The following is a 26312-nucleotide window of genomic DNA, read 5'->3' as shown; positions in this document are numbered from 1 at the left end:
TGTATTCATAATTTAATAATGGGCCCGATTTGGAGGACCCGGAGACGTAGCTAATACCTTAATGGCGTGATCATAAGCGCTAAAATTAGAAAAACCTTTTATTTTAGGTCATAATGCCGCTTCGACTGAACTTGTCAACAACTAAAAAGCAATATACGATGAGAACACGTGACCCATATTCCCGATATTTTAATCGTAGAGTTTGTGATGACAAAGACATCTGGAGGCTGCAGTTCGTACTATTTTTATTAGACGTGTTTTTTTTTGTATTTAAGAGACAAAAAACGGCTTTTATTTTGTAAACTTTAAAACAGCAAATTGATAATTTCCTTATTGACAGTGAAATAACAAAGACGCGTCACGTTTAGGGACAATTCGTTACGTGAAAGAGAAGAAAGATATAACGAAGAAGAGAAGGTGAGAGGCAGTCGTACATTGCATCTATAATAGGTTTTTAGTTATTAGTGGTAATAACCACATAACTGCAGTTAATTTAATTTAGTAGGATTTGGCCATAATTAATTAAGTTGAGAAACATTTTTATTCAATTTAACTCAGTTTTCTTGCAATTTTACAACGTATATTGCGCAAAACAAACCGTGATATTTCTTATCCCATCTCACTACAAAACTCACACCTGGAGGTTGTTTAAAGCAGACGGGGAGTCTTAATAAGGGGAGTACTAATGGATGTCCACTTATTAAGAGTATCGTCTGACTGCAATCACTTTTGATGCTCAATAGAAATGCAGCCTAAGGCTACTTTAAAAATGCTTCTTGATTTTAAGATATCTGTATTTTTTTCGCCTCAATGGCCTGTAACATGAGACCTCATTATCTCTATCTAATATTCAAGCTAACAATCTCACACACTTCGGCTTTATAATTGGTCGAACAATTTCGATTACTATTGCTTTTATACGCCGTTAATTATTTTGATCCCGTAGATAGTCTAATAATTTTAAATGACATTGTGAAATGGTGATAACAAAAAAAAACACTCTGCTAAGTTTGTTGTGGGCTTCTTCTTAGAACAGGACGCGTTTGGAACCCTCGTAGCTTTAGTTTTAAGTTTAATCGCCAAGTCATTTAAGGTTATCGCCATCATCTCACTTCCGTGTAAATCTTATGTACGCATCAAAAGTGCAACCTACTTGAATAAAGATATTTTTGACTTTGACTTTGACTTAAGTATCAATAGTTAGTTAGTTACTGTTGCAATATTTGCTACAAATAGAGAGTGTCATTTATTAAACTTTAAAAGGTTCGCATCCTTTTCATAATAACTCTTTGCAGAGCGGATACTGCAGTAACGAAGGGAAATTGAGAGCGAACGTTCCTAGCTTGTCGTGTTTGAAGGCTTTCATTACGACATCCGTTTGATATTGGTTATACAGGGTGATTTTTTTTTCGACACTCTCCGAAACATATCTTATACAATTTCAAAAGGCAGACAACTTTAATCATCTTAGACTTAACATTTAGGCCTTTTGGCGAAATCAGTATATCGTTACCTTCAAAAACGCTGATAAAAACTACTTTAATACATTAATACGGTTAAATGTAAGAGCACGTCTTTTGTTAGCTAAAAAACTTTTGTTCATTTCCTTGTGTTGTCTCTACTTTATAAAAGGCTACTTAAAAATAGCATTCTCATCCTATTGTATTCGACAGAAGTTGTAGTGAAGACGTATTATGCAAGTACTTTGTGCTTACATTTATCAAAGAGGTAGTTTGTCCGCGAGTTGACTCGAGCCAATATCAATTTTATGTCCGAACGATTTCAAACTTCCTGATATTCTCAAGTTGAGAACCCTTTTGCAAATAGACGAAAGTTTTAAGCACGCTTTCAATATTTGTATGAAAGTAAGTTGCAATATTCTTCTCTGGTAAGTAAATAGATAGGGAAAACATAGATCATTAGCATTATATACTTTCATTGCAAAATTCTTATTATATAATGAAATAAAATAAAAGAAATAAACTTAAAACACATTAAAAACAACAATTTCTGAACTAGCTTACTACTATTAAAAATAATAATAAATTACAAATGAAAAAGAAGAAGGTATGATTTGTAAACAAAAAAAAAATCCTTTAATACGGTGAGATAAGTAATGTAAATCACGCTATAATTCAATTTATCATCAAAATTGTTCAAAAGTGCATTTTTGGCATTTTGTAAATTAAAATACGTATATTAGGTATAGGCGAGTTTTTAGCCGGGCACCATATTATAAAGACATCAATGGTACAATCTCCCGTCGGCGGAAAACTTTAACGGTTCGTAAAGACCCAAACTAAACTACTTTGGCGAAAAAATTTAACGGTTCCCGTCGGCGGAAAACTTTAACGGTTCGTAACGACCCAAACTAAACAACTTTGGCTGCATTAGAAATTTCGGTTTTAGGATTGATCATCAATTAATATATCTAGGAAAAAAAATGCAAAAGTTGCAAAATTATAAAAAAAAACCTCGTAAATTTTTCCTAAAATTAGGAAATTAACTTTGTATCAAAAATCAACATCTCAAATCGTCGATAAACTTTGGTTTATAAAATTTTAACCTGTAAATTATAACTAGACGTAGTAAGAGCCCTTCAATTCCAACACTCATTAAATTATTTTCAGATAGGTAAGTACTAAGTGCCATGAATTTCTTTTGGTTTATTAAATTAAATAACCGAGCATAAAATAGCACAAATAAAAGAACTCAGCCGTCAATTGATGTATTTTAGGCTTACTTAGTGATAATAAATACAAATTTCCTACGAAATGAAAACATGTAAAAAAATTCCAATCTTACCTCTCAATTGTCCCTGCACCTCCACGTTAAAACATACAAGTAGTTAAATTTAATTACTCGCCTCACTTGCGTTAAAATAGCCAGATTTAAATTATTTAAAGTGCTTTTGTTTGTTACTATTTTTTTCTGTAATAAATTCTTTATTATATTAATCCTAAACTGGCAGTTGCCTCATCACTAGGCTCATATTTTCGAAAATTGTTCTTTTTCCGGAGAAGATAAATTTGAAAAAAGAAAACGTTGACTTAATATGCATTCGTCCGAACTGTTTCCAAGATAAATATGTATACACATAAATAAAAAAAAGCTCATTTAAATATATTAGATAAGCACTTCACAAAAAATCTAATTAAAATGCAAAAGCGGCAAGTGCAACACGAAATGAAACTCTAAATTCTAAAATACACAACGAAGAACTAATGAAATGAGATATTTTTCCTTTTTTTCTGCTATGACGTCTATTTTTGTAACTAAAATTGTTTAATGTGAAAAAGGACATCACTCGATTTATGAAATAAAATTTATACGACATATTACTTTCTTTCGCTATTAAGCCGCGATCTGGTAGAAGGCGGCAGATTATTATTCTGGCGATACCGAGTGGGTATTATAGATTTTACGTTCCCCATAGAGCTTCGTTTTAATGTTGATCGTCCTGTAACGCAATTAGAGTTAAATAGCACAATGTAATTTTATTATAAAATTTTTACTAATTTTAAATAATAGCTCAGAATAACTGTAAATTTTCCAAAATACCGAATTCGATTTATGCACGCATAAACAAAGTAATATTAAAAAGTATTCTATTGATTCGCATAACAATTTTCAAGAATGTCAAGTTGTAAAAAAAATATATATACTTAAAAATCTTAGAGTAGTCTGGTTAGCGCAGCGCGAGCTTTGAATTTTAAAATTACGTTTAACACACTAGTGGTATGAGCTGTATGGTAGTAAAATGTTACTCTGCAACTGCGGTCGTAAACTGCAGGCAAGCCCTTATATACTGTTTTCGTAAATGATGTGCTGTGAATTATTAAGGAGTTGGCTGTTCCTTTCTTGTCATTTACAGACGGGCGGTATTATGGACGTATTTACAATACAATAAAGCCGCATGCACTTGTTTCTTATAGTTAAGGAGCCGGTGGCGATAACTGATACGTGTTATAAATGTCATTGGCGTTTTTAACTATAGAACTAAATCTTTTTATGCCAATTTTAGTATACTAATTTTTATTTTAGTATCTTTAAAGATCACTTGCCATACTACCATTAACGTATTTATTTTTATACCGATATGTCTCTTAACACCCTTATTTTAAGAAACATTTGGGGACAAGTGGAACACTAATGGGCCGACGATGATCATGATACCAAGATGTTTAATGATACCGAGAATTCTTTAGTGATTCTTTTTGTTAAAATGTTATAGAAAAAGAAGAAGACGAACAAACATTTCAGTGCATGGACAACTTAAAGGAATGAAGATAAACACAGCTTGATTATACGTCTACGTAAATTAGACTGGTTGGCACTAGAAATAACAATTCCAAATTTTATGCCACTGGCTCCCTACCTATTAATTATAAAACGTTTTAAATGTCGTTTTGTACGTTTAAAATTTAACCGGCTACACGGTTTTAGCACGCTTTGTTTCCTATAGTAATTTGTTTGTTGGTTTTAACCTTTTCCTAATGTTTTCCAAGGCAATTAGATATTGATAAGTTTATGGAATGGTGTGTATAAATAGAAATGAAAAATGAAAGTGAACCATATAAATTTGACGCTAATGTCACCTCGTACGATACCTACGATACGATACTTATACGACAGGATTTCGAATGCATGCGCATTGGTCAGAAAGACTTTCTGATTTTGAGGAAAGGGGTAACATTACCCCTTTATGCCGAAGGTGGCGCTAACAAAAATTCCCAAGGACGTCAGACAGTCGGTAATACTAACTCTCTTTCGAGCTCTTTGTTTCACTTTGTAAGAGTTTGATATAATCCGTACGACGTCATATTAATATATAAATAAATGCATATGGCACAAAAAAGATAAAAGAGGCAACAAATAAGGTAAGAATTTAAATCCATCAAAATATATTTTGTTTGCTAATTTAATAATAGCAGTACGCAATAAAAGTAAATTCACTAATTCTTCTTCTTTGTGGTTAATATCTTTAACCACAAAGAAAATATTGTATCAGAAAAATTACTGTGCATTAAGACGGATAAAAATGTTATCTCGAAAGTATCCCAATAAAAGCGCTATAAATACATAACCCAAGAGACCCGATTTGTTCCGGTTTAAACTTGAACTCTAGATACTTTGTAGAGCGTCTTAAAATAAGACGCGGGGAGTGTTTTATAATTTGTTTCGGTATTGTAAACGTTGAATTGGCAATGGTGCCAAATCGGTTGTACACAAATCCTAAACTAATAGGAATTGACATCTCTAAAAGTTGCGCCATCCTTTTCTACATGGAACAGTGGGAGAAAGAAAGCATGACTTTAAGAGCTGTCAATTGTCTGATTTCATCTGCTAGAATTTGTATTTCTCGCGGGACTTAAATTTTTCGATGGAAACATGTATTCCTTTTCTACTTGTTTTTTTATATTAACATGGTATTGTTTGTCGGTTTAGGAATACTTTTTTACATTAGGTATCTGATTAAAACGTACATTACTCAGCTCTGGTGCTTTTATTAATAGCATTTATCAGTCATGCTCACCTCCCAACGAGCATCGAGGTATGCATGAATGGTATTGCTTTGCAATATATTATATGGAAGGTATCGAATCGGTGGCTCACTACAAATAAATAATCACTGCTAAAACTGAGAGCATAAACCCTTCATAGTCGACAATGGAACATAGCTTCTCATAGGGAGATGGTTTTAGTGATTCCTTATGGTTTAAGAATTTTTATTCCAGTTCTTAGGTTAGAAATTCTCTACAGGTGTCTTTGTTTCCTGCTACAATTACCTTGAAATAAATGCATTTTACACGCAAGAATATTCCTAACGCGGATATTGTCGTAAATGTAGTTAATCTTGGATTGAAAACAGTACTCCGAACCTAACAGTCCACTGCTGGACTAAAGGTCTCTACAAAATGGAGGGTTTGACCATAACCCCCACGTTGGGCAGGAGTATTGGTGATCGCAGTAGATATAAGTAGTACAGGGGACGCTTCTGACCTTTCTCCGTTATATTTCCTTAGTCACCTCGTACGACAACCGCGGGAAGAAGTGAGGTGGTGGTTTATGTATTCTGATTGTGCTGTCACCTCACGTTGTCGTAACTCATTTATTTCATCGAAATCCAAACGCATCAAAGTGAATATTAAAATTCCATAAAACACCACGAGCAGGATGCATTCGAAAAAAGGAAGTCGGAGATATTTTTTTGCCAACACGACATTTTTGCATTTGATGTTTCATTTTTCCTTTAGAACTCGATTACCCTCAGTCAAAAGAGAGTTGATGGGAAGCTTTTAGTCTAACCTTTTGACACGAATCTGTTGCATTGCACTTTGATGTATATTCAACATTTTAGTTGCTGTAAAGGCAAGCTATTCTGCCTGCATTTATGGCTAAAAATAGTTTTCATCATATTTATCGGGATAGTTAGCTGCTATTGTATAGAAAAATTTACCAAGTTTAAATATTTTACTCTTTGTTTCTTATATACTGAGATTATAGCAAGGGAGTTGTCGGAAATAGTTTGGATATTATATTGTTATCTAAATAAATACAAATTCAAATAATCAGATTTAAGTTTTTGTCAGTTTATAATCGCCTAAAGAAACCAATCGGATCTTGAGGAAATAATAGTGACGGGAGATGAAAAACATGTTCAATTCTAAACATATTTTTTGGTTTTTCTGTTAAGATAAAAAGAGTAACAACAGTTTAAGAGGCTATGACATCAAACTTGGATTTCAGCGGGCATCGTCTTATCCGACAATTACTTTTTCAGCAATAGAGTTAAACAAATGTGGAATGCCTTGCCTGAACATGTAGTGACTGCAGTATCACCGAATCAGTTTAAGAATAGACTGGACAAACATAAAAAAGACAAAAAGAACAAGAAATGATATGGACGCATCAGCGAAAGCTATATAGTCTATTATATAGTCTATATAATAATAATCATCATCCCTATAGTTATATCTGCGAATGATTTAATCCCAGTTAGTCTAGCACACCATCTAAGGCGACTGGGGTTTCGTGGCAGCTCACGGGCAGCCAAGATGTAGAAAGTGGTGTTGCTGGACTCGGCTAGGATAGTCCGCCGATTTCTTAGCCTGTCGCCCTGACCCCCGGCCGTCTGGTATCCCCTTGCCAGGGTGTAATCCTACGCCCGGTGCAAACATGTATTTATGAATGAGAGAATACACTCTTATTGTACACCACATAAGCATATAGTAAAATTATAAATAAAAATTTACAATACTATACAATTTGGCGGCCTTATCGCTACATAGCGATCTCTTCCAGGCAACCAAAGTATATTTCAGTGTATAAATCTCTTGGGATGATATATGATGATATGCCATGGGATGATAATCTTTAAACACCCCCTTCGCTAACCAGCATTTGAGTTACGTAGGGGGGAGGTGTCTTTCTCCCATGAAAAGTCGACCAAAGCTAGCATCGAGGCTGTCGATGATTACGATGTCGCGAATTGAACGTTGCGCCGTATTTTATGTCGGTTAGTCAAATTATGTTAACTGTAATTATGATAAGCGGATACGGTAATACGGCTGAATGGATTTTTACGTCAGAAGAACATTAACATTTTTCGACTTGACATCATTCGGTAAATGTAAGTTCCGGTCGGAGGAATGAAAAAAACGGCTAAGTGCGAGCTCGACTTACACACGAAGGGTTCCGTATCAAGGTTTACTAGGAGAAAACACACTGTATCAACATTGTTAAAATTAAGCAAAGCGCAATACATGTGAGATCCCTACACCAATTGTTGTTTCGCTCGTGCACCTTTATATCCTATGATGAAAACTCGTGTGTAAGTCCAACTCCCAATTTATTTACTTTTATATGTTTATGACTTGTCATTATAACGCAAATAGAAATACTTATTTTGTGAACATTTCATCTATTTACCAATTCCGATTTATAATATACAGCTGGTGGATTGGCAGACGTAGGGACGGACAAACAGACAGCGGAGGCTTAGTAATGAGGGCCCGTTGGCATTCGGGTACGGAACCCTAAAAAGCAGCTGTTTCGTCCTAACATACAGAATACATTTGAATCTGACAGTATTCAAAACATTAAAATATTCAAGATAATTTATTTAATCTATCTAAAAGCACCTCCATCGTCAAACTTTGTAAATAAATTTAAGCGCGATAAGAATAGTGAACACATTACATATTAATAACTCCCATACGAAGATAAAGCGCATAACGTCCAAGTCTTACCCTTTAATTTTTTCCTTTACTAATAAACATCACCAGTAGCATATTACGTGCCACTTGTGGGCATAGGTTTTAGAGCATATACTTTGGGTCTATATGCTGTTAATTTATATTTATCATCAATTAGTAAGCTAATGATAACTGCGTAAGCCGAAACCAAAAAATCAAGCCGTCTTCAAACTGGATATGTTGTATCAAACAGCATAAGGTGGGATGTAATAAAAGGTAAGGGAGTCACAGTTTATGTTATAAGTCTGGACTGGCACTGTGAATTTCAGTATACACTTATCTTAGACACTAAATTGCCTACATGGCACATAAGAATACGCTGATTCTTCGATTAACAAAAAAAAAGGACGTTTGACAGCAAAGATTGCAAGATTTACGCCTCTGCCGGTTTCTAAACAATAATATACCTATTATGAAAATTAGTAACGCGGCAGACACCGTAGCGAATATCTAGTATTAATTATCCCCAGCGACTAAGTGAAGTCGAGCTACACTAGTTCGAAAATCCCCGTGTAGCACTCTGTATGATTTGCTACACAGGCATATTGGAAAAGCATTATTGCGTAGGATGCGAGTATAAATTCTTCACATGCGGGTTCAATTGTATAGTTGGCAGAGCTTGCAACGTACTCTGTGTGAGTCAGTGGCAGCACTACCACAGAAGCCGAAAAGCCGGGCTTGCGTTGCAATTAATATCCCTATTAAATTTTGCTCAACGCTTCCAAAATAAAAATCATAAATTAATTGATAGCATGTAATTTTACCAGTACGGGGCTGCCTTTCCAGCACCTTGGGCACAGCACCCCCAACGAGGTGGACAGACGACATTAAGCGCGTCGCAGGTAGCCGTTGGATCCAAGCGGCTCAGAATCGTGGAACTTGGAACTCCCTACAAAAGACCTATGTCCAGCAGTGGACGTCTATCGGTTAATGTGATGATGATGATGATGTAAATTTATAGCTGATGGAATAAACACAATTTTTTAGCTACTGCTCATTAATGAATGGGCAATGAGTATATAAACACTACGTTACTCTGGCCGTTACACTAAGTGTTAGCAACCAGCCGATAGGTTACAACTTTTAGAGGTAACTTTTAGAGGTTATGACTAGTCAAATTAGTCGTATAGTAAACTGGGCTTGCTCAAGGCCCTAGGAACGCCACTACTGTGAGTGAGATATATTTATTGAAAATATGGCTAGGATAAAATAGTGTGTACTTCATTCCAACTGCCCCATTGGTCAAATGTTTGGAAGGATAAGCTGTGGGATTGATTTCCGAGTCAGGCAAAGAATTTCAACTTATTCGGTTTATCTGTTAAACATATCAGAACTGACTCAGAGTTTTTTAAGTACAAACCCAGTAGATGCCTTACTTAATGATGAATACCAACACCAATACATAGAGAAAAACTTAGTAGGCCATGCAAGGAGCTGCAAATTCAATATGTATCCAACAACAATTTTTTTATGAACTAGGAAATTCGTAAAAGCGATAAGCGCGTTTCTAAAAAAAACATATATTATAAAGCCGTTAGTTATCTTAATGTATAAAGGAGAAAATCACTGACACACTCACTGACTAATCACGAAATCTCAGGAACTATAAAGCCTTCAAACTTAAGATTTATAAGATAGGTTAATTCTAGGACCTAGGTGTCAGCTATAAGTAACGGTTTGGAGAAATTACCCCCCTTAGTGGGTGAAACAGGGTTTGGATGTTTGATTTAATTTTAAAAATTTCTCTTTTACAAATTGGATGTAATATTATAGTTTAGAGAGTTACAGAGATTTCGGTTTCCTTTTATATTTGCGGCAAATCACGATTACATTGCGGACGAAGTCGCGTGTGACTGCTACTTTTAGTATATAAATTTACCGTAAAATATTATGAAATAAAACCTTGTAAACATGGCTTACACGCGGATTTCGATTATGGCTCCAAAATGGTTCATTATTATTTATCGAATATTCTATAATGACGTTCGTACGTTGTTAATTATTGTAATGGCGGGAGACTGATTAAACATGACCGCTAATGCTTTAAACGATCGGGGGAAAACTTATTTGGCTCTTTCGGTAAATGATAATGCACGTAACATGTTCAGTAAAAATTTTATACCGAAACGTATGGTTGCTAACTTTTTTTACGGCTCCTTATCCAATAACTTTTATAAAAGTTGAAACTAAACACAATGTTTGTACGATTAAATTTGGTAGTTCGCGAATTTGATGCCATTTGATGCTTTCATGATCTTTTTTTCATTACACTCGTATCACTTTTAGGTTGGATCTTAGAAATTTAGACGGTCAAGTTTATAAACGGGGAGTTATAAGTTTGACGTGTCTGTGTGTGTGTGTTGCCTGAGGCATCGTAGCGCCCTAACGGATAAATCGTTTTTATTTAGTTTTTTTTGGTTCATAGGTGAATTAGTCTGGAGTGTTTTTAGCTACGTTTAATGAAATTGGTCCAAGATGGCCGCCGCCACAAAATGGCGGTTTATATATTTTTCACAACTCCCTAAATATGGATATCATGAATAGGCTTAACTATTAGAATACTTGAAACTACGATAAATTTCAAATTCAAAATGGCGAATTTTTTTTTTTTACTGGGTTTGAATACTAGAACATTGTGCACAATATCAAAAGTCGGGGGATTTCTAAATTAAAATTTTTTCATTAGTCGTTTTTGCATTACGGTTATTACGTCACATATTCTCTCGTTTTTGATGTTATAGAAACATGATTTTCGTGACAGTTTTGTGCTTTTTACTCAATTATAGAAAATGTTTGTGTTTTATAACGAATCAAATTAGACCAAAAACCAAATATATAAAATCAAAAAGCATCAATGACTAAATAACCTAAAATTGTTGACACAAGATGCAAAAGTCGCTTAGGCGACGCAAGACGTTTTAGTATAATACATTTGTCTTATATTCTAAAGATAAAAATAAGTGACCCAGAAATAATTACGAATGCCCACCATTTTGTCCATCCACTTTAGGTACGTGAGTTTTCTGTACTTTTGCCAAATATAGCTGCATATCGCTCAAATTTTGACACTTGAAGGCCGCTTTGCAGCATTAAACCATAGCCGCAGCTCTATTTCCTACTTTGGTTTGGAACAAAATATACCGTTGGAAGTTGGAAATGGAATCTGTTGACATCTCATAAACACGTCTGCGAATTGTTATCGCACACGTACATACGTGACATTCAGTAATAATAACATTTGTTATTAATACTGAATGGCACGTATCACCTTCTTCTTAGCATTGGGCTCTTTTCTTGTAGAATTATAATAGAGCTTGAACCTACTACGCTGCTTGATTGTAGGCTTGCCGGCTTTATTGGTGATAGGACCAATTGTTCAAATCTAGAAATTCTTTTCAAAAATTCAATAAGGTTAGAATTATTATATTGTATCTTTATTTTATTTATTTAGAAAACGAATGCACGTGCATGGAAACAAAACAAGGCACAGAAGAAGAAAAAAGAAGAAAGAAGAAGAAAAGTTATCCAGTCCTCGTCCTGTATAAGTTACTGCAATGCGTAATATATTGGATATCGGAGTCCATACCAGTCTGCTGAAAAAAACTTACTAGCTTATTCGATAGGAATTATGTCAACAGTACCTATCTCAATTGTTTAACGGTGACTAGCTGAAAATTTTGGAAGAAAGTACAACCACTATTATAGAATTACTAGCTTCTGCCCGCGACTTCGTCTGCGGGGACTTCAGAATGGGATCTAAAGCTTAGCTCGGTAACAATTTTTAATCTTACCACGGGAACTATTTGAGATACATGCCCTTTTCCATAGCATAGGTGACATGCATACCAAATTACAAAGCTGTCTGTCCGCGGCTTAGTTCGTAAACAATTTTCAATTATTCCTTGGGAACTACTAATGGGAATTTAATCGGGATAAAAGGTAGCATATGTTCTTTTCCATGTCAACGGCTACATGCATGCCAAATTTCATCCAAATCCGTTCAGCCGTTTTTGCGTGATTGAGTAATAAACATAGACACTTTCACATTTATAATATTACTAGCAATGCCCTGCGGCCTCGCCCGCTTAAATTTCGGGACGCAGCGTACTGCTACATAGTCTACACCTATAGTCGTGCATGAGATTTTTGACAAATTTTTTTTTATCTTTAGTAACAAATATAAATATTTTTTTAGTAAAAAGTATCCTATGTTACTTCTGATACCTCCAAGAATACGTGTCTATAGTTTCACGATGATCGGTTAAGTAGTTTTCGCGCGAAAGCGTAACAAACAAACTTACATTCACATTTATAATATTAGGAGGATATACGAGTATAATATATTTAAGTAGGATGTTTGCTGTTTGGAGGCACAAATGATGTTGTTATGTTAGCTCTTGTAAGAAAAGCATACGGCTGCATCTATATTAAAGTATATCTTTCAAACAGAACAACCTGAAACTAAAATATTGTACATGTATAGCTGTTTTATAGGGCGCTTTTACCTTGAAATATCTAATGTGCCGTCACCTTGCGGTCTGACGGTGCATATTTCATGTCTAATTTATCTCTTCAAAGTTGAAGAATTTAAATTTAGCTTCTTTTTACCTTTATAGTGGAAACGGGTATTTTATAGCCTTGAAACTAGGCATAGTATACATCTATATGCTGTTCAAAACATTCTTGACCAACTTTAAGAAAGTGAGAAGTTCTCAGTGCAAAGTGTACGTATTATATATTTTACTAGCCAAACCCGACCACGCCTCGCCAAGTCCGGTATTAATTCCTGTTCCTTTCAACTTTAAAATTGTAACGTTAAGTATTAATTCATAGACAAATTTTTCAGTTTCGTCAAAAGTAACATATGGAAGTTAAGTGTTTATATCTTCGAGGTCATATTAAAATATCGTTCACTTTGGTTTACTATAACTATAATAATATTTATACAATAATTGTGGTAGCTATACTGAGATGTTTTATAATGATTATGTGTAGATTGTCTGTTACGTTCTGATCCAGTCTTTGCCAAAATCCCATTTTCCTCAGTGACGTATCGTAAACGACTTTTTTGTAAACATTTTAGTCGAGCGTACACACCACAAAGTTTCCGGTTTGACGCAGTGTTATGATCATTTTCGCAATTAAGAACTTTATTTCTAACGTCTTAAAAATAAAATTTGTTTAAAAATATTGCGACGACACGCAAATAACGTGTTGTCTATTCAATACAAACAAGATGACGTCGAAGTAGAGAATAGAGCGAATTTGTATCTGGTATGCCGAACTACTATTCCCCGATACTTATAACCAATCACACTAAACGTTACATTTCCATTGAGTACTTCTAATGTTCTGGCTGCTTAAGTTTTTTAGACTCTGATCACTGTTACACTATTATTAGTTCATGTAGATAATACTGAGATGTTTTTGACGAGCTTTATTGCAGCAGCGTGGTATTTAGTTGCTCTAAAATCCTCTCTCCTATTAGAGTCCTATGCTTTTCCCAGCAATGAGATACTAAGGCTGAGGGAGATCATGATTGAATAATAAATGTGCTATAAATTATGATACAATCATCACACGTCATTTTAACCATCTTTAACTACCTAACAAACCGGCGTAAACTGATTCAAACAAACTTGCACCTTAATCAAAAATGATACCTTCTCCCCGGAAAACCAATATAAATTAGTTCCGCAGAAAAAATATGCGGTCGGAAACAAAAGGTTATAATTTAAATGCAGAATTGAAGGCTGTTTACTTAAAACTGCTTAATTTAAAGAACACAATCGTAGAAATTAGCGTAGGTACGGATGTACAATAAATAAGACCGAGATAAAATCAGTTTAAAGTGTTTTAAGAAATTTGTGCTGTGGACTTTGCATTATGCTGCATTGCCGAGAAATCCTGCAATTTCTCACAAGTAAAATATCTTGCAGTGCAACCTGGCCAACTGTGAGAAGTTTCTACATGCATGCAGCGTTGCAGTTAACTTCCAAATTATCTTGTTATTTGAGGTTTGTTCTGCAGTGCGACATTTATGCACGCTTTATAAAATTCTTCGCTAAACAGATACATACCTGGCCGCTAAACCTATTCTATTTCGTTATGTTGACGATTTATTTGCTCAGCGGTGAGCACTTTAGGGTTATAAGTGCAAGGTTCCGGGCTCGATCACCCGGGAGTGCAATTTTTTGGAAATTTATAATAACTGAATTTACTCTGGTATTGTCTGGCGAGAGGCTTCGGTTGTGGCTAGTTCCTAGTAATTACCTTAGCCACAAAGACGCGCCGCTAAGCGCCAAGCTTTCCGGTACGATAAAGTGTAGACGCCGATTAGGGTTAATACTTCAATATGCTATACCCCTAGCAGGTTAGCCCGCTACCATCTTAGACTGCATTTAATACCTACGACGCAGAGGGAGCGCAGTTAACTTCTACTGGTATAAATAAAAAAAAGATTGTCTCCTTAACCTCCTTGGCATAGTGGTAAATATTGTCATTTATTCGACGTTCAACTATCTTTCCGCCACGCCCTCTTGCCACGCTTGCCACGCTTTGCTATCACGCCAAATTGATCCTTCACTATACCTTATAGTTAACATACCTTTATTTCAAATGCGTTCGTGCACACATACTTTTTTTTATTTGTTTTTTGAAGTTATTGTTTACAAAAAAGTTTTACGCTGCATTGTAAAAAAAGGTTAGGTAGGTTAAGGGTAGGTAAGGTTATAGATATAATTATCAGTAGATTATAATAAATCTGAGTAACAATGAAGACGATATCATCTAATGTAGTTGCTGAATCTTTAAAGCTTATATAATAACTTTAGCGTAGATCATTTTACTTTGATATTCTTAATGCTACGACGCGACATCGCAAAGGATGCGGATCCATTCCATTATTATCTACCTAAATTACATGTAAGGCTTGAGTCAATTATTATTCGAAGAGATAAAATTGTTTTCTTTATATTTTATTTTCGTGTTTTACTAAGCACTTACTCATTGTAAGCCTTTGTCAGAGTTACATCAGTAAATAGGGTGGTTCTTGGAGATGAGTTACATATTTTACGGTTACGTAAATTTAGGAGGGTGGTGTGGCCTACTTTGGACAGCGCTAATCAATCAGTTTCGTCGAAACTAGGTAGCCGTGTGACTTTGGAGGTTGAAATTTGGCCTTTACCTTACCAGTACTTTTCTGAGACTACGTTCATTGTTCTATTCTTTTGCTATTAAAATTCTTACATCGGGCTTGTACTGCGCCTTTTTTTACCGAAAGTACTTAGAATTCTTGGTAGGACCTGGGTATGTGGAACCATTCCCTCTTAAACCATAGTTTAACATCCACTCGAGACGGGGGACAATTAAGCTGAGGGTGATGATAGAAATAAATTGTAATGCTTTAATTTTTTATCATCATCATCATGTCAACCGGTTGACGTCCACTGCTGGATATAGGTCTTTTGTAAGGAGTGCACTTGATGTCATTCGTCCACCTCGTCGGACCACCAACGCTGCGTTTACCGGTACAGGGTCGCCATTCCAATGGTTCTCCGAACTATGTGCCCCGCCCATTGCCACTAGCTTCGCCACTCTTTGAGTTTTGTCGGTAACTTTGGTTCTTCTACGGATCTCCTTTGATCACGTAGCGATACTCAAGGATAGCCCTCTCCATCACCCGCTGAGTGACCGCTGAGCCTTCTTATGAGACGATCATGGGCAACACTTATTATTCGAAGACTTTGGTCTTCAGGCACTGGGGTATTTTGGACAAGACGATGCCACCGGGTTCTCCAAACGATGCCCATACAATTTGTTATGGGCTCACCGTATTGGTTAAATATTTAGGCGCAGCAATATCCAACGGATAAAGTTTTATCGTGTATGCCATTCTAAGCTTAGCTATAAGCCTTCTGACGGTTGCTGTAATGCAATGCAACTGGAACGATGATGTAACGTGTGATTGCGCGCTGTAATAGTTGTAAGCCTTCCATTCTAAATGTACCTAGTGAATACCTACTGCTTTTGTAGGTAGTGCCTAATGTAGTTAGAAGATATCGTGAACTAGCGAGTTTTGCATGCGACTTCGTCCACTTTTCAGGGTTCGTTCCCATAGGTTAATAGCATTCCGCCCTATTATTAAGAATTCGCTGTCCTTCCGGCTATCTGTCACCAGGCTTTATCTCATACACTGTAATAGTTACAGAGTTGAAATGTTCACAGGTTATGTATTTCTATTACCACTCTAGTGCAAAACAGAATAAAAGAAATATTTCATGGGGCTTACAAAAGAAATGTTTTTTTGCTTTTATTATTGATGATGGTGCCTTCGTGCACGGTTCAGACTCGCACTTTGATGGTTTAAAGAAAATAAAGATAATATCAAACGTCTCTGGTTCATCTCCAGGTTGCAAAGTATCTCTATGCAAAATTTCGCCAAGATGAGTTTAGATGTGAGCTCACGAATAGATAATAAACGCTATGTTTTAAATATCCTCGGAAAGTTACCTTTGGGAACGTAAACTTCGCATTTATAACATTATGTATGGATGATAGTCCCTTGACGCGTAACTATATGGACCCATATATTGTATAATAGCTAGACTTTGATGTAGCAAAACGAATAAACTAATTTTTACTGTGATTTTTTTTTATGCGTAGATCCTTCAGGCTATCGAATAGTTGCCATTTAAAATTCGTTTACTTTGTCCTTTGTTTTAATTGTGGCAGTAATGTAAATTATACAAGTCACTACACTTTTTTTTTATTCTACATTAGAATAAAAAAGCAAAGAAAGTTTTAACCCATAGATTTTCTTCGGTTTGACTACTCGACCTGATAGTATGTATCGATACAGCGAACAGGAATTACAAAAATCCAAGTTCCACCCAGAAGAGCTTGAGATTACGAGTAAAAGTTCTATTTTTGTGAAACGCAATGTCTGTACGTGAAATTTACGAGTTTTGTGAATGACTGGTTGGTAAATGAGTTAACCTAACTATAACAAAACATTTATTTGATGGTTAAAAAACGTTACATGAATTTGTTACTCTTAAGATAGGTTTTATTTAATGACGTATGGGATGTTATGGATTAAAATGGCAAAGAAAATAATTGAATAAAGACAAAGAAAGTTTATTAAAGAAAATTACATAATATCTGCATAAGAAATAAAGTATAAGGTTTTCTACAAGAATTATATTACGTAATACAGAACCGAATATTTCAGTAGCTTTTCGCAGCGCAAAATTTAAGATTACCGTACATTTTGACTTCAAGTTAACATTAATGTTATTTACCATCCTAAATAAAAAAATGAAACATTGCTATACAGAAAAATACCTGATTATATACTAATTTATTTAGAAAAACTTGTTTGACGTAATTATATAACATCGTTTTTTTACTTTAGAGATACTAATATTGTAATAACAATTTATGCATACTGGTATTCATTCATCGCATTACGCGATTTTTAGTATAATGTGCGAGAAAATAATCAGTAAAGAATTGGTGCAACTAAATATTATATACAGAGAATATTAATTCTAATGAGAAAAAATCATATTTACATAAAAAATAGGGCTAGTTTCGCAAAACAAACGGTAAACAATTGTAAGCCGCGAACCTACTGTATAAACGTTAACTTTAACAAACCACACCTACATAATCTTCTGTGAACGGATTGAGATGGCGTGGAAGAAATATTTATATAGTAATTTATAACTCTTCAAATCATATCTTGGAAACATTCATTGCAGATCAGTCAGAAAATTGCAGATAAAAAAAATTATGTATGTGATGATACACCTAACTAGCTCATTCATTCAGTAATATCAGATATCATCTGGTATTAGAATTATACTGCAGCTTAGCAGTTTAATACCAAATCTACAGACGATTCTAACAAAATCTTGAAAACTTGGTTCTCTCGAGATTCACTAGAGAGAAACAGACAAAAGCAAGGTAAATGAGAATAGCGATGAAAGCGTCCTCAATACCGGTGCTGTCGGGGAGCAGTGCGGCTCGCTGGGCTGATGCGCCCCTCGCCGCGCGCCGCTGAATAATACCGAAACACTGAAACAACGGAATATAGGTCGACACGAAATGAAGACTCGACAAGGAGGAAACTCACCGAGGCGATCGGAAGTGGTTAGTCGCAGTTAGTAGCGGCCGCCACGCGGCTCACTCACCAACACATGTCGAAGTATTCCATAACAAAGCTGGTAAACATATGCCTCCGACCAATAAATGGAGCGCGTGCAGCCGTGCTCGCGCCTCGCACGGCATGTGCCGCAACTGCGAAACACGACTCCTGTGACGCAACCGACACATCCTGACCGCAGCCCTTCCGACCGAGCAGCTACACCTAACGCGGGTACATACCTTTGGTCTTCGCCTTGCTCCGGGGCCCGGGGGCATTCCTGCCTCGGCCTGAGGACAGGCGTCAGCCCCCATTTCTCGACCAACTCTATACGAGCAATGGTGGCTGCTCAACGTCAATGTGGCATCGGTCTCAGCAGCAGGTTCGGTGGTGCAACGTTGCTCGGCAGTGAGGCCGGCTGGCCCGCGGCGCCCCCGGCCGCTGGTGGCGCTCGCGGCCGCCGCCGCTTACTCGCGCGCCATGCCACGCTCGAGGGTGCGGTGGCGCTGCCGCTACGCGCGCTGCCCGGCCTGCCGCGCTCCGGCGCTGCCTCGCATGCTGCCTCACAGCGCACGGCGCGGCGGGCGCATAGCGCTCACTGCGGCAAGCCTGCTAACTCGCGCACCGCTGCCTCTCGTCACCTGCGCGCTTCCGGTCCAGGCCTTGCGCTCGCGGGCGCTTCTTGCTGACTATGATCTATGATATAATTGTCCAGATATGTTCGTTGCGTGGAGTCCTTACGTAACGCGAGAGGAGCGCGTGCGGCGAGTCATCGTCCTCTTACAGAGCCGCGTGTCGATCGCTAGGCCCGGGCAAGCGCGTATGTTGCCATGCCACGACAGCAGCAGACTGGAGATGGCGCGGCCGCGCGTGCGCCCCGCACCCCCCGCCGCGCGCCCGCCCTCGGGCGTCCCGCGCTCGCCGCACGCGTATCGACACCGCGTGCCAACCACTGCACCGCGGAACGGGCCACCCCCCGCACGCCACCCCGCCGCGCGCTTGTGGCCGCACGCCTCCGCACGCCGTTGCCGGCTGCACGCAACCCCTTCGAAGCCTCGACCCTCCAAGCAAAACATTCGCTTTCCTTGCCCTTATTTGCTCTTCCGGGTACTTGATTCACTTTCCTCAGTATTTTCTTTCACGACATGGATCATGGGGTAGTATGAATAAGACTACCGAAAGAAACCTGAATGACTGATTAATTGAAAGTGTTATCTAATAGCTAGGCATGGGATGAAAAAGTTTCAGTAGAAAAAAAATGAATACAATTATATAAAATGTAAACATGAATAATGCAGAGAAATAACAGATATAAAAATATAAATTTACATCACTTATGTGCGTGGGTCCGGCGCGGGCCGGGCAGGACGGCGGAGCAGAGCGGGCTGGCGGATCACGCGCGGCGCGGCCGGCGTGGAGGCATGGCGGCAAGTGCCTGCAACGCGGATGCGATGCACCGCGCCAAGCCAAGCCGACATAACCTTAAGAACGAAAGCTCGCAAATGCACCTCGCGAGCCAAATACTCGATCTGATAACATGTTAACGGCCTTCAACTTATCGATGGACACCTCTTTTATTAATCAAATTGTTTATTTTGGTTGTCGTTTCAATATTATGTGGTTAACTGTAAAAATCACAATTTAGTGCTCTGCAAGCTTAGCTGATGTTCACAATATGCGATGTAATAAGCAAAATCTTCAATACTATTCTCTTTTTAATAGAATGATTTATTTTACTAAGCAGACTCTACAACACACTTTTTTCCTTAAATATTATGCAAGTAACTTGATAAGACACAGTGTAAGCAATATTATATCGATTGCGATATTATTTTGCAATAAGCGTCACACTTAATATTTTTGAAAATAATAGCAGAAGCAAGTAGCGATAAGCAATAAGCATCTACTGTTCCAACAACTGAAATGGTTGACGACTTAACTTGTACTGATGTGGTCGTTTACAATGGATCCTTAAATATTCATAGGGCGACCGCGACCATATGGCGTCGCTTAATGGCCGCGCTCGTACTAAATAGGTTTCAAGTCAGCTCAATTGAACTGCTTCGACCGTCATTTTATTAATAAGTTAGCATGTTATATTAGGGTTCCATCGGAAATAAAATCGTACACGTGTATTATTTTGTGAGGAAATTCTTATTACCATCAGAGGTTTTGGCGAAAGTCCTTGATACTGATAATAAGTAGCTTTTTGTTTTAACTAAGCAACTCGCACGAAAACGCGGAAATGCCCAAATATCAAGTTTCATGGAAGACAGATTGGCACAATGACACGTAATTTCAAAAAATCCTCTGTTATCACACGTCTAGGAGGCGCAAAGAAAATTCTCATGTTGTCTGGCAGTCAAAAAGACAAACTCAGTTTTGCTTTAGTAGCGGAAGCCAGCTTTTTCGTCTGCATATAACTTATAACATCTCGTCCGATTATGGAATATTCCTGTGATGCCTATACATATTCTTTTCGGGCAACTACAGATTCACCTGCTACGTGTTTTTTTTTTATAATACTTATGGTCGGACTAAGCAGATGACCCACTATATGTGGCACCATCACCTATAAAGAGAACAATACTTCACAGGGTTTGAAGGACCACGGTCTGCTACATGCCGGCCTGTGTCCATCATTTTGTGAAGTAGGTGTCAAACCTCATGACACCGGTAACCGCGCCTTTCAGACTGGAACACAGCATTGCAACGATGTTGCTTAACGGCAGAAATAAGTATGGCGTCAGTACTTCCCCTGCTCGCTCTGTCACAAGAAGCTTTACTACAAGATAACTTGGTTTAGAGTTTAGGTTGTGTTGGTAAGTCAGGAGAGCATTTATAGAAGACTAGCTGTTGCCTACAGGTTGTCTGATTCAGCAGGCGAAGACCAGTTTATAGGAGACAAGCAAGTTTGATATTTTTATGGTTTTATAAAGATTTTTAAAATTAGTTGAAAAACATTTATTTGATTTAGGAATTCAGTTACAAATGTCAGCGTAGCACTTATTTGCTACAAATCGCTACCGCTTTGTAACTTAATTCAGTACATTCTGATTTATAGCTACGGTTTGCTACGCTAAGTTGCCAAACGCTAAGGATTGCTACGATAGTTTTACGAAAGACTACCTTATTTAGGGCGATATGACCTTCGGACCAATATTAGGAAGACCAAACTGCGGCGTCCAGAATGCGTCCATAGCAACGATCATGTGTGTGTCCAGTGTGCGTCCTATGAAAAGAAGCGCGCGTGAGTACTTAACTAAGAACTCATTCGATATTTCAGTATGTGAACTTGAAACGTGGTTGATATAAACTCTATTCTTCTCTCCTATTTGTAACCTGATAAAATTGGTTAGGAAATTGGCGGTTTCCAACCTCATAAATGGAGAGCACATTGAACCGGTTATTGTCACTTATATGCCTTTGTAGTAGCAAAATCTATTTTGCTACTACAAAGGCAGTTTTAATAAAGGTATCATAAGGTAGGACATAAAAACATATAAGTTTAATAATAACTACTACATAATATAGTTGGAAAATAATATAAATACTGAAATTAAGTTCTGTGCTTGTATACTCCAAAAAAAACAGCCATGGTCTTTAGTCTATATATTCATTATATATTATTGTTTATTTCCTTTGTGTTACTTACGACCATGAAGTTATAGATAAATACCGCATACCGTATTTATCTATAACTTCATGGTCCAGTTTTTTTAAGACTTGTCTAAAGAATTATTATTTAATACTGTAAGTAGGATTATTATATTCCACATTTACTTTCTGTACATTATTATATATAGTTTTAGTATTATTTGTTTTACCATATAGTATTTTATTTTATTTTATATATGTACTGTTTTGGTAACTATTAATATGTATGTATATTCTAAGAGTTTTGCGCACCGCTATAAGGATTCATATGTGAGCCAATTCCTCATAATGGTTGCCTGGAAGAAATCACTATAAGTGATAAGGCCGCCTTTGTTACACAAATTTAATCGACTTGTACCTTTTTTCTCTTTTATTTTTTTTTCTTTTCTCGTGTTCAATAAAGTATTTTTGATTGATTAATTGACCTCGACCTTAAGGTATGCAATATAGAAATGTTATTTTGAAATAATATTGCTTTAAGCGACTGTTGTAAACGCGCAGGATTTATCTGTCATGTTAACCGTCCGCTTGGAACAGATAAATTTTCTAAGCGCCGCGTTATTGATTTGCCCCACTATTAGATGAGGAGGCTGGCTGGCAACCGTTCTGAATTAACACAACTATAGCCATTCAAAATCTGGATTGAAATTCTCTGTAAACTTGGCAGATTTTCTAACCGGGACGAATAACAAAAAAACATAATATTAACTCTTTCCACACAGTAAGTACTTTCTGCAAGCAACTTGTTATTACTTTAACGGAGTTGAAGCTTTTTGATTTCCAAATAGATTTTTATTTTATTGTAAACTAGCTGTTGCTCGTGGTTGCGACAGCATTTTTATGGTCTTCATAAATCCCTCGAGAATAAGATAAGATAAAGATATACTTTTAGGGAATAAAATATAGCCTATCCAGAGAATAATCTATCTCCAATCCAAATCACTAAAATTGGGATTTAAAAAGGGTTCAGTGTTTTTTATATTACTTTATTAGGTAGAGGTTATTAAATAATCCCTACAAAACACCTATACGTTCCATTCCAATCAAACAATAAAAAAAAAATTAACAATCAATGTCCTTCGGATGAAATAATGAATCATCATTATTATTTGTATGTTACATTTTTCACATGTTGTTATTTTTACCCATAACCATAAGGGTTATGGGTAAACTGTCACTATAATATCAAATAAAATTACTTTGTTGAGATCGCTTCGTACCAAATTTGAAGAAATAGGTATACTTACAGTAGCCTCGCAATATATTTATAATAATATAATCTTTATTAAACAAAACATAAGTAATTATAAACAAAAAGTCGATATAAACAGTTGACTAACTAGAAATTTACATAAATTAGTGATATCTGCATATCGTCTGAGAAAAGTACAGAAATCCTTTGTGAGGATGGGTATATGCTTTTATAACAAGATAACGAAGGTAATATTAGATCTACCTTTACCTAAGTTTAAACAATATATTAAAACACATTTAACAAATCGTGGTTACTACACGATTGATGAATTTCTTAACGACAAGGCTGCTTGGAAGCGGCCACTCCGCTCTCATCTCTCACAAAACAGAAAAGGTCTAAAGATTTTGAAACTTAAAAAATGATGTTGGAAAAGAGCAATCTGCTGAGTTTCTTGCCAGCGCTTCTCAGTGGAATCTGCCTTCCAAGCCGGTGGTAGAGTCACTACAAACAGACTGACTTGGCGTTTCAAAAGTGCTTATTAATTAGGCCTACTTGAAATAAATAAATTTGGAATTTCGGATTTTGAAATTTTGAGATCGCTTTTTAGCCCTTCTGCCGCCGTTTGTATAACTCTTAAGCATTGTGCCTCTTGGTGTATAGGAAATTACTATACTTTATTTTTAACTCTCTTGACCAACATTGGGACTATGGCAAATTAGTTAAGTTCATACAATTTTTACGAGCTCATATTTAACCTGATTCAATCGTACGGTTTTCCTGTTAAAAATATGCAATCAATTTTTGAAGCACTATCTGTCATCCGATTGAGGTGAAATTTGTCATACCTTTGTATTTTCGCTGGAAATGCAATAACATAATATCCGTAGTCGCGTAATATTACATTATTCGTTAACAGCATTTCAAATTATACCATATTAAATGCACTAATTATAATAATCTAAGATTCGAATTTTATTACTTATCTCAGCTCCATCACAGACATCTAAATGTCGCTCAACAGGGCTAGCAGGCAGGAGAGAAAAATTATATCCCTCGATAATAAACCCTGACAAGGAATATAATTAACGTGTCCACCTGCTTAAGCACGGGATCATGGAAAGGGAGAGGTTTACTCTCGTTTGTTATAACGCATATATTATTTGGATATTATTTCCACTTGTGCGCCATTGCTCTGAGTATTGATAAAGCTGTGGGAGAAGATAATTTTTTATCCTTTCCCCGGGGATAAGTGCTAGCCGTTGCTAAACGTGGGCCTCCTCTGTGATAGGAGAAAGAGGGTTAGAGCATAGACCCACTGACCTCTTCCAGTGAGGGTCGACAACAACTTGGAATGTATGCTGTCTAAGCTTATTTTTTTTTCTTAAATAATTGAGAAGATATTTGGACTACAAGATGATTTAATTAATAAAATAAATAGTGATTAATTTAATTCAGACAGACAGGTGTATTTAAATGGTTATTTGCTACTACGTGTTAGTAACAATTAAATTTATTTATTTGAAGTAATAGAAGCAACGCTCGAAATTGATTTGAGAAATATATCAAATCAGACAACGTGCAAGTTCATATTTCACAGGCTCTATAAAGGCTCTTAACAAAGCAGTAGGCCGGCATTTGGCATGTAAATCAAATTTGGCAAACTACTATTCCATACATGTTCCAGATTCACTTTATATGTCCTACTTCGCAATAGCGAAAACTCGTCAGCACGTCAAAGGAAAGGTAGCAAGTGGGCAAACATGTGAGACATGTGCTTTCACGCTTTCACATGTCTGTTTTTGTTTTTCCGAAGATTGTAACACGTAGATTATTTTCATGATTGGCAAATCTTAAATTCGTAGATGTATTCGTGTTCACAATCATCATCATCACATCAACCTATTACGGGCCCAATACAGAGCACGGTTTCCTCCCACAATGAGAAGGGGTTAAGGCCGTAGTCCACCACGCTGACCCAGTGCGGATTGGTGGACTCCACACACCTCTGAGAACATTAAGTAGGACTCTCAGGCATGCAGGTTTCCTCACGATGTTTTCCTTCTACAATGAAACAAGTGATATTTTAATTACTTAAAACGCACATAACTTAGAAAAGTTAGAGGAGGGATTCGAACTCGGCCCCCGAAAGTGAAGTCGAGCTCCTACCCAATGCGCTATCACCGCTTCCATATCGAATATATATTTTGATTCGATATTCGTGATAATTAAGTGTTAAATGTTCCACTTATCTTCTGTTCAAAAGACAAGTTACAAAAATAATAAAGAATTGCTGGAACCTACATTTATTTTTAAACTAGATGACCCGGTGAACTTTTTATCGACAAGAACGCTCAATTTTCGTAAGAAGGAAATCTAATACAGAAATACGTTGCAATTATTTGAATTTGTATGCCTCGCAAAAACTGCTAAACTCTGAAACTATCAGTCCCATTGGAGTAAATGTTTTTGCGGCAGATAGCCCGTTTATTTAGAAAGTTTACAATATATTTTTTACTGAATATTGTTTACTGAAAAGTTTACAGTGTATTGAGCACTGAAAATTTACAATTGACTTTTTCACTGAAGCTGCTAGGAACCGCAGAGCCCTGTTGGTTAGAAATATTTATGATGTACGTGTTTCCTCCCACGATCGTGTGGATTGTTGCGCAATCAAATACAAAACTGTGTCATATTTTCTATTTCTATAAAAGTGTTCCGTTATTTCGTTATTATTATTCTTTTTTAATATATTACTTTAGAATTAATAAAGATTCTTAGACATAAAAAATATTCTGTTGTTCTTTAACAAAAAAAAAATATAAAGTATTTTTTCAACATGATCTAGCGATACGAAGTTGTAAATGCCAATCGCTAGTTACATACTCGTCTATGAATACGTAAATATATTAAACAAGCTTTTAACCAACACTACGTCTGCGTTTATGCGGAGTTTTAAAAATCCCGGGAATCGTTCGTTCTCCCGGGATGAAAAATACAACAATCTATGTGTTATCACGCTATCCCTATACAAAGTTTTGACAAAATCGGGTTTGCT

The 26312-nt window shown here is 36.5% G+C and overlaps 2 protein-coding genes across 4 annotated transcripts in view; both read right to left on the bottom strand.

Moving 5' to 3' along the window:
• The window catches only part of LOC120636346 (potassium voltage-gated channel protein Shaker), a 133041-nt gene that overhangs the window by 53348 nt on the left and 53381 nt on the right, over positions 1–26312 (bottom strand). The window lies entirely within an intron of this gene.
• On the bottom strand, positions 17756–19231 carry LOC120636348. Its single transcript, XM_039907789.1, has 2 exons — positions 18455–19231; positions 17756–18338 (listed from the first exon to the last, which is right to left on the bottom strand). Exons 1-2 carry the CDS (start codon positions 18717–18719, stop codon positions 18256–18258), a joined length of 348 nt encoding a protein of 115 aa, XP_039763723.1. The 5' UTR covers positions 18720–19231; the 3' UTR covers positions 17756–18255.

This window comes from Pararge aegeria, chromosome Z, assembly GCF_905163445.1.
Source record: "Pararge aegeria chromosome Z, ilParAegt1.1, whole genome shotgun sequence".
In the NCBI taxonomy this organism is placed as follows: domain Eukaryota; kingdom Metazoa; phylum Arthropoda; class Insecta; order Lepidoptera; family Nymphalidae; genus Pararge; species Pararge aegeria.
This window is presented reverse-complemented; position numbering and strand designations above follow the sequence as displayed.

What these genes read in the sequence shown, in the direction of transcription:
- LOC120636348 (XM_039907789.1), bottom strand. Translation starts at nt 18,719, where the DNA reads ATGGGGGCTGACGCCTGTCCTCAGGCCGAGGCAGGAATGCCCCCGGGC. An exon ending in GAATACTTCGACATGTGTTG is followed by an intron (nt 18,339 to 18,454) that starts GTGAGTGAGCCG and finishes CCGTTGTTTCAG; the next exon opens with TGTTTCGGTATTATTCAGCG.